The 16,080-nt window shown below is 46.3% G+C and overlaps 1 protein-coding gene across 1 annotated transcript in view; it reads left to right on the top strand.

The window, feature by feature from the left end:
* The window catches only part of ATG4A (autophagy related 4A cysteine peptidase), a 551,858-nt gene that overhangs the window by 520,534 nt on the left and 15,244 nt on the right, over positions 1–16,080 (top strand). Inside the window, exon 12 of the mRNA XM_069612630.1 lies at positions 4,168–4,279. Within this exon, the coding sequence (XP_069468731.1) occupies positions 4,168–4,279 (112 nt within the window). The remainder of the gene's footprint in view (positions 1–4,167; positions 4,280–16,080) is intronic.

The raw sequence follows: 16,080 nt of genomic DNA, 5'->3' as shown, positions 1-16,080 counted from the left end.
TGCATACAATCTTGCCTAACAGAGAGTCATCCGTGTCCTTATGTGCCACGGTTATGTTGATCTTTCGAATTTTTATGTTATGTTATTTGGCATTTATATAGCGCTCTATATATCATTGGTATGACCTCAAAGCGCTGGTAGGTTGAACGCTCTCGGGGACCATAGTCCAGGTCAGTTGAGATGATAAGGTGCGTAGGGTGCTTGAGTGCAGCAGTTATGTGTGCAGCAGATGCAATTGCCTGATGGTAGTAGCTGCATCCTAGCATTAGGCGTGGTGGTGTTGATATCAGTTGAATGTGTGCAGTCTGGAAGGTGGACACCAATACTGGGTTCTGGCTGCGTTGGGCCTGTAGGCAGCAAGGCCGGTTTGTCATGGGCTATAGCTGCATTTTATTAGAATGATGCAAGTGGGTCACAGTGCTATCTCAGGGGATACTTTCAAGCTGTGAGTTAAGGTATCTTTCTAGATGTAAATCAATCTTGCAAGAACAATTCTTAAGCCTGTAAATAAATCACAATCGTCCTTGCTTGCACCTCCAGATTTGAGTCAATTGTAACAAGACCAGTTCTAGGAGAACGGCACAGGCAAGCGACGCAGACTAGTAAATTCACAGTACCATCACAATGGGCACCTTCTAGGTCTGGTTCAATGCAATGCTAATAATTTCTAACACTTTTCTAAGTGTGAGTCAATGTGAGGCTAGTAGTTTCTTGCAATTTTCTGACTGCGAAGAAGACTAGTAAATTCACAGTGCTGTCACTGATTTTGAGAATCCTGTGTGGTGGGGGAGAGGCCTAGGTCTCACAATACACAACGTTTCACCATACAATAGACATAGATGAAGGCCACACCTAGACTTGAGTGTTCTGCAAAGTCGTGAAGAGGCCTAGGTTTCATAATACATTACGTTTCTCCATATAGCAGACAAAGATGGAGGCTATACTTGGATATGAGAGTCCTGTATAGTGGGAGAAAGGTCAAGGTGCCACAATAGGCGGGTAACAACATATAATAGAGAGACTGAGGCCACACCTAGATTCGAGAGTCCTGCAGAGCGGGAGAGAGGCCTAGGTATCGTAATACATTACGTTTCATCAAACAAAGGGGGAGGTTATACCGAGATTTGAGAGTCCATGTTTGCTTAACATTCACAATTCTATCTAAGTCTGGCACCTTCCAACAATCACATTTCTATCCTAATGTTTCATCTGCTAGCATTCAAAATCCTGTCTAGATGCAACGCAGGCCAATGTCCACAGTTCAATCTGAGTGTGGTATTTACTCAACATTCACAATTCTATCTAAGTGCGGCATTTGCTAACATTCACAAATCTCCAGGTGTGGCACTTGCTAACATTCACAACTCCATCCAAGTGTGGCAATTGCTAAAGTTCACAATTCCATCTAAGTGTGGCATCTGCTAATATTCAAAATCATGTCTAGATGCGACGCAGGCTAATGTCCACAGTTCTATCTAAATGTGGCATTTACTTAACATTCACAACTCTGTCTAAGTGTGGCATTTGCTAAAGTTTGCAGTTCTAAGTGTGGCACTTGCCAACATTCACAACTCCATCCCGGTGTGGCAATTGCTAAAGTTCACAATTCCATCTAAGTGTGGCATCTGCTAATATTCAAAATCGTGTCTAGATGTGACACAGGCTAATGTCCACAGTTCTATCTAAGTATGGTATTTGCTAATGTCCACAGTTCTATCTAAGTGTGGCATTTGCTAGAGTTCACAATTCTATCTAAGTGTGGTATTTTCTTAAGTTCACAGTTTTATCTAAGTGTGGCATCTGCTAATATTCAAAATCGTGTCTAGATGTGACGCAGGCTAATGTCCACAGCTCTATCTAAGTGTGGCATTTACTTAACATTCACAACTCTGTCGAAGTGTGACATTTGCTAAAGTTCACAGTTCTATCTAAGTGTGGCATTTGCTAACATTGATAGTTCTATCTAAGTGTTGTATCTGCTAATATTCAAATCCTGACTAGATGCAACGCAGGCTAATGTCCACAGTTCTCTAAGTACGAGTGATCTGAGTGATGTTCTTGGGTGAGGTAATGTGGAGTGGGAAGGCTTTCTGGAGTAGAGTGATTGCTCAACTCCCCACCCATTTCACACTTACTTTTTTGTTGCTGCTGGTTGACGGTTGGCCTCTGGCTTCCCCTGCTGACACCTGAAGACACTATCTGGAGCCGCCTCTGTTGGAGCCGCGCTTTGCCTTGGGGCCCTTAGCCGCAGGGGCTGCGACGGGCAGAGGGCTGCCCTGGAGGGACTGTTAAATGAGGGGATTAGCCAGTCAGGGCAGTGGGGCGGGATGGGAGGCGGGTTGGAGGCAGGCAATGGGGAAGTGAGACCAGGGACAAGGTGGGGCATCCAGGGCAGGATCGGGGCTGGGGAGACACCAAATCAAGCAAGGGGGGGCTGAAATATGAGGCCAGGAGGCCTGAACTCACCAGCAATGCCAAGATAGAAATGGCGAGCAGGGAGGACAGGCCGAGGTACCAGGCTAAGACGACTTGTGTTCTAGGAGCAATCAGGGCAAGGGGGCGGGATGGGAGGCGGGTTAGAGGCAGGCAATGGGGAAGTGAGACCGGGGACACGGTGGGGCATCCAAGGCAGGATCGGGGCTCGGAGGACACCAAATCAAGAAAGGGGGGGGTGTAAAATATGAGGCCAGGAGCCCTGAACTCACCTGCAGCGCCAAGATGGAGATGGCGAGCAGGGAGAAAAGGCCGCGGCATTAGGACAAGGCAACTAATGTTCCAGGACCAATCAGGCCAGGGTGGCAGGATGGGAGGTGGGTTGGAGGCAGGCAATGGGGGGAGATGAGACTGGGAACACAGTGGGGCATTCAGGGCAGGATTGGGGTTGGGGGACACCAAATCAAGCAAGGGGGTGGGGAGGTAAAATATGAGGCCAGGAGGCCTGAACTCACCTGCAGCTCCAAGATGGAAATGCTAAAGACGGAATTGCTAAAGTAAATTGCTAAAGTACATTTTTTTTTTGTTAAATTGGCATTGCAGGAGCAGGTCAAACCCATTACATGCTCTTTTTATAAGGTCTTATCTTTTGTGTAACTTTTAGTTTCAAATGATATTCAAATTGATGACTTTACAGCATATGTAACAGTCAAACTGCCTCCAGTCCTACCAGTTTGCACTTGAGAATTGTCCCACTTGTAGGATAAAAGGAGCTGGAATATGAGAAAAAGTAAATGTTACTTGCCATAGTAACTAATATATCCTTACTCTCTCAGTCCCTTGTGGTCTACAAACTACCCTCCAGCAGCTCATACTTGCCCTGTCTTCCACCTTTGAGCAGAGAAATTAAGAAAATCTGGAAGGTGCTCAAGGAGAGACGACCGGTGGAGCCTGGGAATGTCTCGAGTCATCACCTTGGATTTTAAAGCCGTATTGAAGGACTTCTCGATCTATGTGCTCATTGCGCAGCCCGAAATTCCGACGACGAAAATGTCGACTACGAAAATCATGCCATGCAGTGATCACACTTACTTTTCGGCAGCATACTCGTTTGTGTGCCGACAACTCCCCTCTTTCCCTGCGACGTCAGTTCCCTTCCACCAACATGCAGGGTCTTTTTACTTTATTGTCCCCGCTATCCATGTAATGGAAGTGGAGGACAAGTCACACCCCTGCAACACCCAAACCCATTATACGGAGCAAGGGGAGCTAGGGTCTCCCCCACAAACCCTTGTTTAGCATTAAGGGATTCAGTATTTTGGTTGCAGCCGAATGCGCAATAAACACATATTCTGCTTTTTTTTGTTGTTGATTTTTTCAGCCAGTGCCTGCTGCTCTTGTACCATCCCATGGAACGATCTCTTGAATGTAAGCCAGAAGTGTTGGAAGGTCTAAGGATATAGCTGTTAATGTGTTAATGCTACCCCGTCCCAAACCTCTGGTTATACCTCTGTGTATTGCTTGTAGTTTGCAATACCGTTTTTCTCAAGTTTTTTTTTATTGGATGTATAAAAGAAGTAACATGTTAAACTCCTGACATCATATTTAATCTGGTTATTATTCCTATAGAGGATTTTAATAGAATGCATGTGTTTCTAAGTAGACATTGCACACTTGATTTTCATGGTTATTTATCATTGCCAAAACAACGTATGGATTTGTTTTCACTAACAGGAAATTTTAAAGCAACAGCGATTACGGATGTTCGAGTTAATACCAAATCATCCACCGCACTGGCCTCCGTTCATACCTCCAGCAAAACCAGAAGTGACCACTACAGGAGCAGGTATTGTGCTGATGAGTGCATGAATGCAATAATGTATTCTCATTGAACCACATCCTGGCGCCAGTGATCACCTCATTGGCAATAGTGTTAGACGGTTTGGTGTAAAACCTAAAAGGGGAGGGTTGGGGAAAAAAGGTGAGGGATACTCTGAATGACTTGGAGCCACACTGGGCAGCCTCAATATATACATATACAGTAAAAATAAAACCAATTTGCATTGACGTTTCTCAAAATTCTATTTCTATTAACTTTTGACTCGTGGATGGATCTGGATGAACTTTTCCCCAAACAACTTGTATTTTTCAGTATACCCATGCAGTGTGTTCTCTGAGGCTAACTGTACTACCAGCCTACCGCCTCCCTGGAGTGCGGTTGGACTGCCTTGCTACAGCTACCACTTTAGAGAGTTTGATATATCATTTGGTTGGAAAACCTCTCTTGCTTTAGGTTAGATGTTGTTAAGACATCATTTCAGTTTTGGGAATTCTAGGGCCACCTTTGTAGGCCCCTTAACTGATTGCTTTTTCCTCTATTTTTACGTTTGGATAACTGACCTATTTCTTTGTGATCAGAGGCACTTATTTTCTCATTTTGAGCATATGGTTCTGGTCGCCCATAAGCCTCCCTGCCCATGGGTGCATTATAAGCAGTCCCATTTGTGCCAGAGGGTGATTAGATCACCATACATTGGTTTTACAAAGTAGGCTGATAGCAACTGTTCTTTAGGTCTGGCTTCACCAAGGGTGAACCGGATTGGTAGCCCAATGAGCCTTTTTTGTAGGCATTGTGGTACCAATGTGTTTTTTTATGTCCAGCTACCAGTTGTTTTGTTTTAGAGGCTTTCTTTGTTCAGGGCAACTGAGAGGTAGGCCTTACATGGCCACTCTGCTCTCTGTGAGGCAGCCTCCATATTGTCATTTACTGGTTTAATACCTGGGCTGGACATATTACTTCCTGTGGGGATGATCTGGGTTGAGTGGCAGATTCCGAGGCCAACCAGATGGGCTGACCTCCTGCCCCTTTATTCCTGCCATCCCTATCGTGATTGGTGAGCTGGCTTGGGCCTGCCACTGTGAGTGTTGGTAGTAAAGGTGAAAGCATGTGCCTAAGCTCTCTTGCTAGTGGACATTTCAGAACATCAGGTTTACAGACCTGCTGGAGAATTTCTTTGTTTTTGCAATTTTGGGATCACAGTTGGACATATTGGCTGAATGCTGAGTTCTTGGTTGGATTTTCTTCTTCTGGTCATCCATCCCGGGCCTCCTCAGTCCTTCTGCTACTCAGCTTTTGTGCTTTGTCAGGGCTTCCATTCTGGATCCATCTTCGGGCCCTTTTAGCCCTGTATTCCTGTTTTACCACCTAGGTTGTCCTGCCTTAATAATTTGGCATTTATATAATTTGGCCTTAGTGCTGAAAGCCCCTTGGAAGTGTGACATTCCTGCATCATGCCTCAGCTGCTCGATAGGACTGTCATGGGTCCCATCCACTGACGTTTTCTTTGTGGGACTGTCTTCGGTTTCTGGGAAATCTTTCCTAGTCCTCCAAGCCATCTAATCATTCTTTTCTGGGTTCCCCTGCCATCCTACACTCTTCCTCGCTGTTACTTTTACTTCTGGCTGCAGAGCCGCCCTCTTAGGAAGGGCACCTCTTTTTCTTTTTAACCATTGGGGTCGTCGTTGGACCAGAGTTCCAATCCTTGGGAAGTCACAACCTGTAAAATGTGCATAGAAGGGTAGCCTTTTATTATTATTCTGGTAGGGTATTATAATTGATCACAAGCCAAACTTTGGTAAGCAATGGAGTGCTTTACAAGGTTTAGGGGGATGTACCTCGTGAGGAAAGCAGACTACAAGGGACCAATACAAGAGAGTAGGGGGCTAACGACAGGATTGGGGATAGGGCAGGGCCAGCACTTGGGCAGCAAAGGTTCGGCCAGCAACCAGGGGTGGAAACGGGGGAGCAGATCGCCCGGTCTTAGGTTAGCTGGGGAGTGGAGGGTGTGTGGAGCTAGGTGTTAGAGAGTGCCACTTCTTGTAGAGTAGGCTCTTGAGCTTTTCCTGAAATGTAGAAGCGAGGGGGTGAGTCTGGTGTTGACATGGGGGAGGTTCTAGAGTCTGGGGGCATAGACGGAGATTTCCTGCCTCCCGGTTCTTTCCTTCCTGCATTGCAGAGTTAAAGTCTGCAGATGTCCTTGTTTCTGGTGGAACATAGGCCTCCAAAGGTACTGAGCTTCTCTTTGAGGTGGCTTGGGGACTTGCGCATGATGACCATGAAGATGATTCAGCAGGATTTTAATGTGATAAGTGCTTGCGGAGGTAGCCAGTGTAGTTTGATAAGGGTTGGGGTGATGTGATCAGCTTTGCGGAGACCTTTGAGTCATGCTGCTGCATGTAGGCCACATCTCTGGGGTTTCAGGGTGGTTGCCAGAAGGCCTCCTAGGAGGGCATTGCACCATCCAGTTAGAAGAGGACCAAGGCCTGTGTTCTGTTAGGGGCTTAATTATTCGCAGAAGAGAAAGTTGGTACCAGGACCTTTATCTCTCCCTTTTTGTGTTCTCTATGAAGGAGAGCTGTCGATGTTTAATCCAAGGGTTTGGCACAGGTGGTCAGCTGGAGTGTGCAGCCCTCAAGGTTCATAGCAGAGAGCCCAGGAAGGGTCGATTTTCATGTTTACACTGGATAGCCAGGCCTTGTCCCCACAAGGTTGTTTACTCTTGTACGAACCGTCTTTCCGGAAGCAAACATTGTGGGTCCTGACCCCTGGGGCCTGGGATTGTAATTGTAATTATTTATAACGTGCTTAATACCCAGAGGTTTCTAAGCGCGGAACGGGGATCGGACCTGTGTTGCACCATGTCGTCTTGGTTCCAAGGCAAGCGTGTTGCCCCCGAGCTATCCTCCCGAGACGATGGGATGGAGGGTTAGTCAAGATATTAAGAGACCCGTCTGCAAAAGGACTTTGAACCCCAATGACATTACCCCATTGGGTTACATTGCAGCTTTTCCTGCTGTGTTGCATCTTCTCTTGTGCTCCTGATTCCAGGACCAACTCCTGGGTCTCTTCAGAGGGGTCTCCCCTGGTCCTCCTTGGGGTTATTTGCCAACAAATCTGCACATGTGGGGTAGTACAGGGATCTACCTGTCTTTTCCGCATACATGAGAATTGCCTACTGACCTTGGCCTGTTTATTTATATGAGAACGTTCTACTCAACTGAAGCACTTCTAACGTGACTTTGGGGATTATTACCTGCCCTTGGAATTTTTTCATGCATCCAGTTTGGGTCCATTGAGTTCGATTTTTGATGTATTTTTAAAGTTATGCTCTGAACTTCCGCAAAGGTGAATGCATTATTGGAGACATTATTTTTCTCTGAAGTTGCTTGAATTGGAAATTCTTGCTATAATCTATCTGGTCTTTTTGCGGCCTCTGACTGTGTTTTATCATTGGTTTGCCCGCTCTGCAATCCTCATTTATTGTTGTGTTAATTTGTCATATTCAAATACTATGTCTCAGAGGTCTAGAAGTGCTGTGACCTTTTTAGTGTTGGCTGAAGGGATCCTCCATTACTATTTTTACTATGTTTTATTGTCTAGACCCCTTCCCTTCCCACCCCTTATCTCTATGTGTTGTGTGCCTATGACTAGAAAGTGGTCCTCTAATATAGTTAAGAGTGTGCATGTCGTCTTTGATAATGAAATGCTTTTATACAGGTACTAGGGACTTTAAATGTGTGTTTTAATGTCTGATTCCCTTTCTCTTCCTCATGCCACTATATGCTGTGTGCCTCTTCTTTTGATAGCGGACCCCCTTTTTAGTAAAGGAGTAAAGGAGTGTAGAGTACCTTCATTGTCATTTACAGTTTTTATAATACATTTGGTATTTTTACTGTGTGTTTTGTGTAAAGTACTTATACAACCGACAGCGGTATACATGCGTAGCGTATTTGTTAGGAAGGATTTTATTTTTGCTGCTTTATCTCTTTCGGCATCAATGGAACCCCTCAAATGTTTGCTGTTGTTTGATTCCTGTCACGACATTTGGTGGTACATAAAGACTTTTTGCTTTAATGACCTTGCTTAGCACATCTGTTTGGTGGGGCACTGGTCGGTTCACAAGGCTACGAGTGCAGGGAGACACTGCCTTCCTTTACGGGATTCCTTTCTGTTTTAAACGTGAGCACATCATTTTACTCTGAAGTGTGGCAGGGGTACTTTGTATCCCTTTCTTTGTGTTAGGAAGAATTCTCAAAAATGTGCTAATTCCTCTCTACCTTAGAGACCCCCAGCAACTTTGCTGGATTTTGAGGACTTGAATTTTTAACCTGGAGAGAGCAAGACCCTTTTTCTCACTCTCTCATGTATTTTAGTGTGATTTTGAACTCTGTGTTTCTTTTGGTTGTGGAGTCTGACAAACTCCATAGGCATCATCTTTTGACATTGTGCCGCACAGCACCTTCAGTGCAGTGGCACAGGGAAGTCTTTTAGATTTCCAAGGTTTAAATACCTTCTCTTGGATAAACTATTGTTTCCAAGAGCAGTGAAGTGAAATTGACTTTAATTACATTGTAACTTTCTAGACCCAGCACACACTATCTTACAATAGGGTGCTATAGTGGTTACTTAGTATCCCCTTTATCTAGCTTCTCGTGTAACATTTTTATGTTACCCTATCCTCGATGAATGGCTGGTGCCAGGGGTTTACTTTCAACTAAAATGGCCCCAGTCTTCTTTTTTCGCCATTTCTTTGTGGAAAGGTCCTCCTTGAGATTTACTCTGCGCGCCAAACCAGGTTTGGTCCCTTTGTTAATTTTGTCTTTGGCGGGATTCACGAGTGAATCCCGCCTCTGGCTCCAGGGTGTCTGGCGGGGGCAGGAAGCAAGGGAGGTGCCCGAAACTCCCTGTGCTTAGTCTCCTGGGAGACAGGAATGCACTCATAGGTGATTGGCTGGCTGGCTGCCCGGCAAGGACAGCCACCCTACTGGGTGACTGAAAGCTAGGGTGGAATGAATGGGAGAAATCTGCATAAAAGGAGAGGCTTTTTGGCTTGGAAGGCAGAGTCTACCACTGGACGAAGGAATACGAAGAAGAACTTCAAGAGGACACCTGCTGCAACTCCTGGAACGTTGGTTTGCCCGATGAAGCTCTGCTGCTGTGCTGGAGCTCCAAATTCCTATCGACAGAGAAGCCCCTGCAAGGACGACCTCTCCCCTTGAGTTGGTGGGACCAATCAAATCCAAAGTAAGCCACCTTGACATCCTCTCCGTGTTACGCTCAACTGGTCTCTGCAGGGACGTTGGGGCACGGTTGCTGCCCTCCCTGGAACTGGCTCCCCTAGGTTAGGCTTCTTCCCCAGCTCCTGTCTTGTGGACTGCGTTGGTGGTTGGTACTGCCCCTGCGAGAATACGAGAGGCTGTGAGAATGCTGTGATATGGCTGTGGTCTCCCTCAAACCCTTCTTCCCAGAATGTGGTGAGCATGCGCCTACCCATATAGTCTCACCTGTTTAATTATGATGGCAAGCTCTTGGTCCTGGTTCTCACTGCAGGGGTGCTTTTAGTTAGGCCTAGTTTCTTCACTGGATCCGCGAGGATGCTGGCTGAAGATGGACTCCCGAGTAAGTATTGAGGCTGGGAGCCGGGATCAGGTAAGGATGCGCTCTGACTGCGAATGCTGCTGGAATCGGGTAAGGATGCGCTCCGACTGCGGTTGTTGCTGGAATCAGGTAAGGATGCGCTTCAGGCGATGGTTATTGCTGGAATCAGGTAAGATGCGCTTCAGGCAGCGGTGAGCGTTACGCTGCTATAAGCAGACTAACCCAAACCGCTTGCATGCGGGCGGGGCAGGCTTAAATAGCCTGATCCTAGCCACGTCCATTTGTTCTGACTTGTGGCCCCACCCTGCCACTCCCAGAAGATGCTGCACGTGCAGCCCAATTCACTCCTATGGCCACGCCCGACCTGGAGGCACGTGGAGGTCCTGCAGGGGGAAAAATAGCACGTGCACCAGAATAAAAGTGTCCCTTTATGTAGTGGAGCTTGTGGTTCTTGCCCTGTGGCCATGACACTCAGAGCTGGTTAAAATTCCACTGCAGTTGCTGCTGGAACCGAATAGCCAGGGAGAGGAACACCAGATCGCGTGCGTTGCTTTTAAGCTGGCCAATAGCTCCAGGAAGATGTCTGGGCTCCCAGGAAGCAGGACTGACCGAGCCTGAGCCACCTCAACAGAGTGCTGGAACCCAGATGCAAGGAAGGCCCATCTCGACAGCCAGGAACTGCAGTGTTGGTATTTGCGGAAGACGCGAGGAGCTGAAACACCGAAGTGCCACTTGATTGAAGATTGTAGGTTGCGGTCGGTGACCATCCCATTGCAGTGCAGGAGTCCCCAGAAGTCCTCCCTCTTGTCCCCACGACTGAGGCCCAGGAACACCAGGATCTGCAGAGCTGCACAGGAACAGAAGCCATCTGTTGCACTTTTCTTCAACCTAAAGGTACTGTACAGTCTGAGAGACCTAACCTCTTGTCGTGTAACCTCACTTGTCCTTGTTGGAGACTTGTCTTGGTTGCATCTGCAGTGTTGCTAACAGCTTCTTTACCTCACAAGCCTAATCAGCTTGTGGCCCTACTTTGATGTCTTCTTTTCTACAAAGACTTCTAAAACATTGTGCAAGACTTTTACTTACCTGCAAGAAGTGCTTAAGTTCACCTTGGCTTTTGCTAACTTAACATTGGCTGGCCTGGCTCCCTGAATGACTCTTCTCTCCACTGCTTATATGCTGTGTCTTCCTTCCAGGAAGGGGTTAACTGACTTTGCATTGGGTGTTATTTTGAAAGTTCTTACCTGCTTAAGAATAATTGTGTGAATACTTGCCTTATTTTGAAACCTCTTTTCTTTGACACTCCTCTCAAGAATATTCTAAATGCAACAGTGATATATTAATGTCTCCAGCACCCTAACTATTGAAGTCACCTGAGGGTGTAGGTAGTGTCTGTGCGCCATCCCAAATGGGTATTTGCTGATTTATAAAACTTAAGAGTGTGTATTCTGAAGTGTATTTGTGTGTTGCTTTATATTGCCCCCTGAAGAAGGCTTACTCTAACTGACTGTTAAATAAATGAATAATTGTTTAATCAAGAAACCTTGAGTGTAAGAGTTTATTTGAATACTTGTCATTGTGGATCTCTGTGTAACTCCCCTGCAACTCACTTTGACCCCTCCTGAGATAAGCCTGGCTGTTCAACACGCTACCAACCTGTGTAGTACAGACTTATACCAAAGGTTGGGTTCCTATTGCCAGGAGGTCAGGGTTGTTGTAGTGCACCCAAAGGGTACTGAATACAATCTTTCCTAACACTCGTGGCAGGCAGTAAGGATCTATTGTAGAGTTGTTACACTAAGAATGTACTTTGCTTTTGTTCAACTAAAAACCTTCACATGGCTAAGGTCCAATAGAAAAGCAATTGTAACATGCCAAATATGGATAACTTCAGTCAGGAAGCCCTGATCACTTTGACAATAGAGTAACTGAAAGAAATGTGTAAAGTCAGGAATCTCACTGTTAAAGGAAAGAAAATGAACTAATTGCAAGATTGTTGAAACATCGAAGTCTGTTTAGTAGGCCTGTCACACCTACTAACCCAGGAAATGTGGAAAATGATAATGGAGAGTCTAACTCTGATGTCTTAGAAGAGTGAGAAGAGGGAGAGGAGTCCCAGGAAGGAAGCCCCTCTTTGCCTCAAGAGGCCCTTTTGCCTCAACCTTTACCCACTGGGACCCCACAAGGTCCATCACTGAGTCCAGAATTTGTGTCTCTTGAAGAAATGAGACTTGAGTTAGAATTCAAAAGATTACACATCCAAGCTGAAACCAAACATCAGTACATCAAACTCAGGGAAATGGAAGTGCAGCATGCTCTTGAAATGAAGAAATTGTCTCTTGAAAATGTTTCTATCCCAGAGTCCTCTAGGTCTTCCAGTCCAAAGAGACCTTGCATGCCTAAAGAAGCAGTGAGTATGTATGATTTAAAACTTGATATTTCGGATTGGTTGGGTGCTTTTGAATATAACTATAGGATTCAGGGTTTCACAGGGAAGCAGTTGATTCCTTGGCTTTTGTCTAGGCTCCCCCAAGTGGCAACTGATGCTATAATGGAGGTGGGGGAACTTGAAAGATTGGAGTATGGAAATGTGAAGCTAGCTTTGATAGGTAGATTTGGGAAAACGCCTTCCCGGGACCTTAAGAGTTTTATGATCCTGAAAAGGCTGATGGTACCCCTTGGGCTACGTGGGTGTGTGAATGTTTGAAACATTTAGATGGTTGGGTTAAGCGTTAAAGAGTGAACTCATTTGAAGGAATGAGAAATCTATTTTTGTTGGAGTCTATTTTTTTGCCTGCTCTCCTGAGCTGAGACAGCACTTGGCTGACTCAAAAGAGATTGATCCCAAGAAGCTAACAACGGCTGCTGACTTGTGGGGGGCCAACAGGACCACTCGCAAGGATTCTGGGGCCACTCACAAAAAGGAAGAGGGGAAGCAGCACAAGAAAGATGACAAAGAGAATTCTAAAACCTTCCATCCAAAAGAGGGCCACAAACATAAGAAGGGTAAGCCATTTGGGAAACCAGGTCAGTCTAGTGAAGCCTCTGATGCCAAACCAGAGGGAGGTCAGCAGAAACCCTCGTTTGTCAAAAGATTTGGTAAAAGTTATGCTTGTGGGTCAACTGACCATGTGAAAGGGGATCCCAGGTGTAAGGGTAAACCTTCAGGGGTCCACACTGCCTCCTTAGTCTTCATCCCTGAGGAAGAAATTCATATGGCAAGTGGAAACTTTCATCTATTGGCTGAAGACCCCATTGGAGTCTCAGCCAGTGTGTCTTTAGTGTCCCTGGGTCTGTGGGAACAGCAGAATTTCGATGTTTATACCTCTATACCAGATAACACCAAAGAATATTACAAGGACAATGTACTTATGAATGGTCAGGAGACTCCTGCCATTAGAGACACTGGGGCCAGCATCACAGTGGTGGATGAAACCTTTTTCAAACCTGAGGATGTTGCTAAGGCACCCAAAGGCCCCACTAAGCTTACTGGGGGCCCTATCCAGATGGCTCCAATACTACCAGCTCCCATCCAGTGCAACAATATGACTGTAAGAATACTGGTCAGTGTACAGAGTGAGGTGCCTGGGAGAGTCCTGTTGGGGAATGACTTAAAGACTCTTGGAGTTGTATCAAGCACCCCCAGACCTCCCAGTAAAAGGAAGCAGGACCAGACTATGACGGCAAGAGAGCTCACTTTAGATGACTCTCAGTGGGTTGTTATAGAGGAACCTATAACACCCAGTCCACAGTAAGAGCCAACTTCTACTTCCAGGAAAAAGGAGACAAAGGGGAAACCCAAGATCTCAGTAAACAAGAAAAGTAGCACTCCTGTGCACAAAACCAGGACATCCCCGAGAGGACAGTCCCAGTTCACACCAGTTACTCCTCCACCTGCTGAGTGTGAGGTTCAACCAGAAGATGATGAATCGGCTACTGATGACACAGAGCTGGAAGAAAATCTTCCCCCTGTTGGAGATCTGTATCCTAAAGACCACCCTGAGCTGCAGACTTTGCTTGCAGAAGGTGCCCCCTGTAGGACAGACGTCAGCAGAGGTCAAAGAGAATGTCCTACTCTTGAAGGTCTTTGCCAACAGGCAGCTTCCCAGCTGGGAGGGCAAGAGCCAGGGAAGTACAGGTTGTACTGGGAGGATGGCCTCCTCTACAGTGAAAATATTGAGTCTTCCCCAGGGGACTACAGGAGACTAGTAGTGCCTCAGGAGATGAGACAAGAGTTTCTACAGTTAGCCCACAAAATTCCTCTAGCTGGTCACTTACATTTTACGACGACCAAGGAAAGGATTTCTCTTTATTTCTACTGGCCCAATATGGGGTCTGATGTAGATAAGTTCTGTAGAAGCTGTCACATGTGTCAGACTTCTGGCAAGAGTTGAGCCAACAATGTGGCACCTTTGGTGCCTCTCCCAGTGGTGGGAGTCCTTTTTGAGAGGGTAGAAATCGACATTAAGGAGCCTCCAGCCTCTTTTCCTTTGCAGCTGGGGAGCAGGTGTTAGTGGATCTAGGTCACCTGGCCTAAGCCCTGCCCACCTTCTTAGCCCTGCCTCTTCCTTCCTGCTCTTAACTCTTAGATCCAGGGCGTCTCTCGCCTGGGCGTCCAAACCGAAGGGCAGTCAAAGAAAAGGGCAATTCCTGTTTGGACCTGTTCGGACCAGGAGGATCCAGGACCCGAACCCCTGCTAAAACAGCAGGTAAGCATGCACAAACATGTGTTTACACCCTCTGTCCCCACAAGCCATCCCCACCCTCTCTGGTCCCCCTGTCTTGTTCCCTTGTGCCCCCCCCCCTTCCCGCACACAGGAGTCTTTCCTGATACATTCTGGTTTCACCATCACCGTCTTGTGGCCAATGCTGGATTTGACTTTTATGAACTTCATTGATTCATGGTGCGTTACCCTTTCTCAACCCTCATGCTGGACTCCCTTTGCATCTTGTACTCATGGTGACCCTGAATCATGCTGTTCCCATCTTCATCTTGTATCCTGACTTGCAACATTATGTGTTACTATTGACTTCTGCAGTTGTATTCACTCTCCCCTCTTGCTTCTCCACTCTTTTTGACTGCTTACACTCTGTTCTCTCCTCCCCTCTCCCTTTTCCTATCTCCTCCCCTTCCTTTCTCCTACGCACTTACTCTATCAGAATTGTCCATGGACCTAGTATGATAGCAACCTCGTCTGTCGCTCGCTCTTCCCCTTACTGTCCCCCCCCTCCCTTTAGCACTATCTGAAACGTTGTCAGGCCTAGTACGATAGTCGCTTGTTTTGTTCCTCCCCTCCCTTTCTGCACCCCTCTCCCTCACCTTTTGTTTTTCTCCGGCTCTACCAGAAATGTTGTCAGGCCTAGTACGGTAGTCGCCTGTCTGTTTCCATTTCCTTCCCACTCTCCCCTTCCTTCCTTATCTGTGTCTTAGGTCTTGCACTATCTGAAATGTCGTCAGGCCGAGTACAATAGTTAATTTCACATCCTTACTGTTCATGGCCTTTAAGAATGTCATTGTATTTTCCCTTGTACCCTTCCTTGCCTTGAAGCGCTTTGAAACACATTGTGTATAGGCGCTATATGAATAAACTATCATATCATTGTTGGTCCTTTAGACCCTCCCACATCTTCAGGCAACTGATTTATATTGGTTGTGGTAGACCATGCTACCAGGTATCCTGAATCCATACCTATGAGGACTGTTACTGCTCAGGCAGTGGCTAAGGCCCTCCTTGGTATTTTTACCAGGGTAGGTTTTCCTAAGGAGGTTATCTCAGACAGGGGGACCAATTTTATATCCCACTACATGCAAGCCATGTGGAAAAACTGTGGAGTGACCTACAAGTTCTCAACAGCCTACCATCCCCAAACCAATCTGTTGGTGGAGAGGTTTAATACAACTATGAAGAGCATGATAGGTGCTTTAGAAGAACCCCTTAGAAGAAAGTGGGACCTTCTACTGCCATACCTTCTCTTTGCTTATAGAGAAGTCCCAGACGAAGGGGTTGGTTTCAGCCCCTTTGAGCTCCTCTAAGGTCATCCGGTTAGAGGTCCATTGGCCCTAATCAAGGAGGGTTGGAGAGTGCTCCTTCCCACAAGCCAGTGAGAGTCACTGACTATGTGTTAGGTCTCCGAAGGAGAATGACACACATGATGATAGAAGCTTCTAATAACTTGAAAGCAGGTCAGGCTCTGGTTAAACATTGGCA

Source organism: Ambystoma mexicanum, chromosome 5p (genome assembly GCF_040938575.1).
Source record: "Ambystoma mexicanum isolate Mex_15411 chromosome 5p, UKY_AmexF1_1, whole genome shotgun sequence".
In the NCBI taxonomy this organism is placed as follows: Eukaryota; Metazoa; Chordata; class Amphibia; order Caudata; family Ambystomatidae; genus Ambystoma; species Ambystoma mexicanum.
The sequence above is the reverse complement of the archived record's forward strand: the minus strand, read 5'-3'. Positions and strand labels throughout refer to the sequence as shown.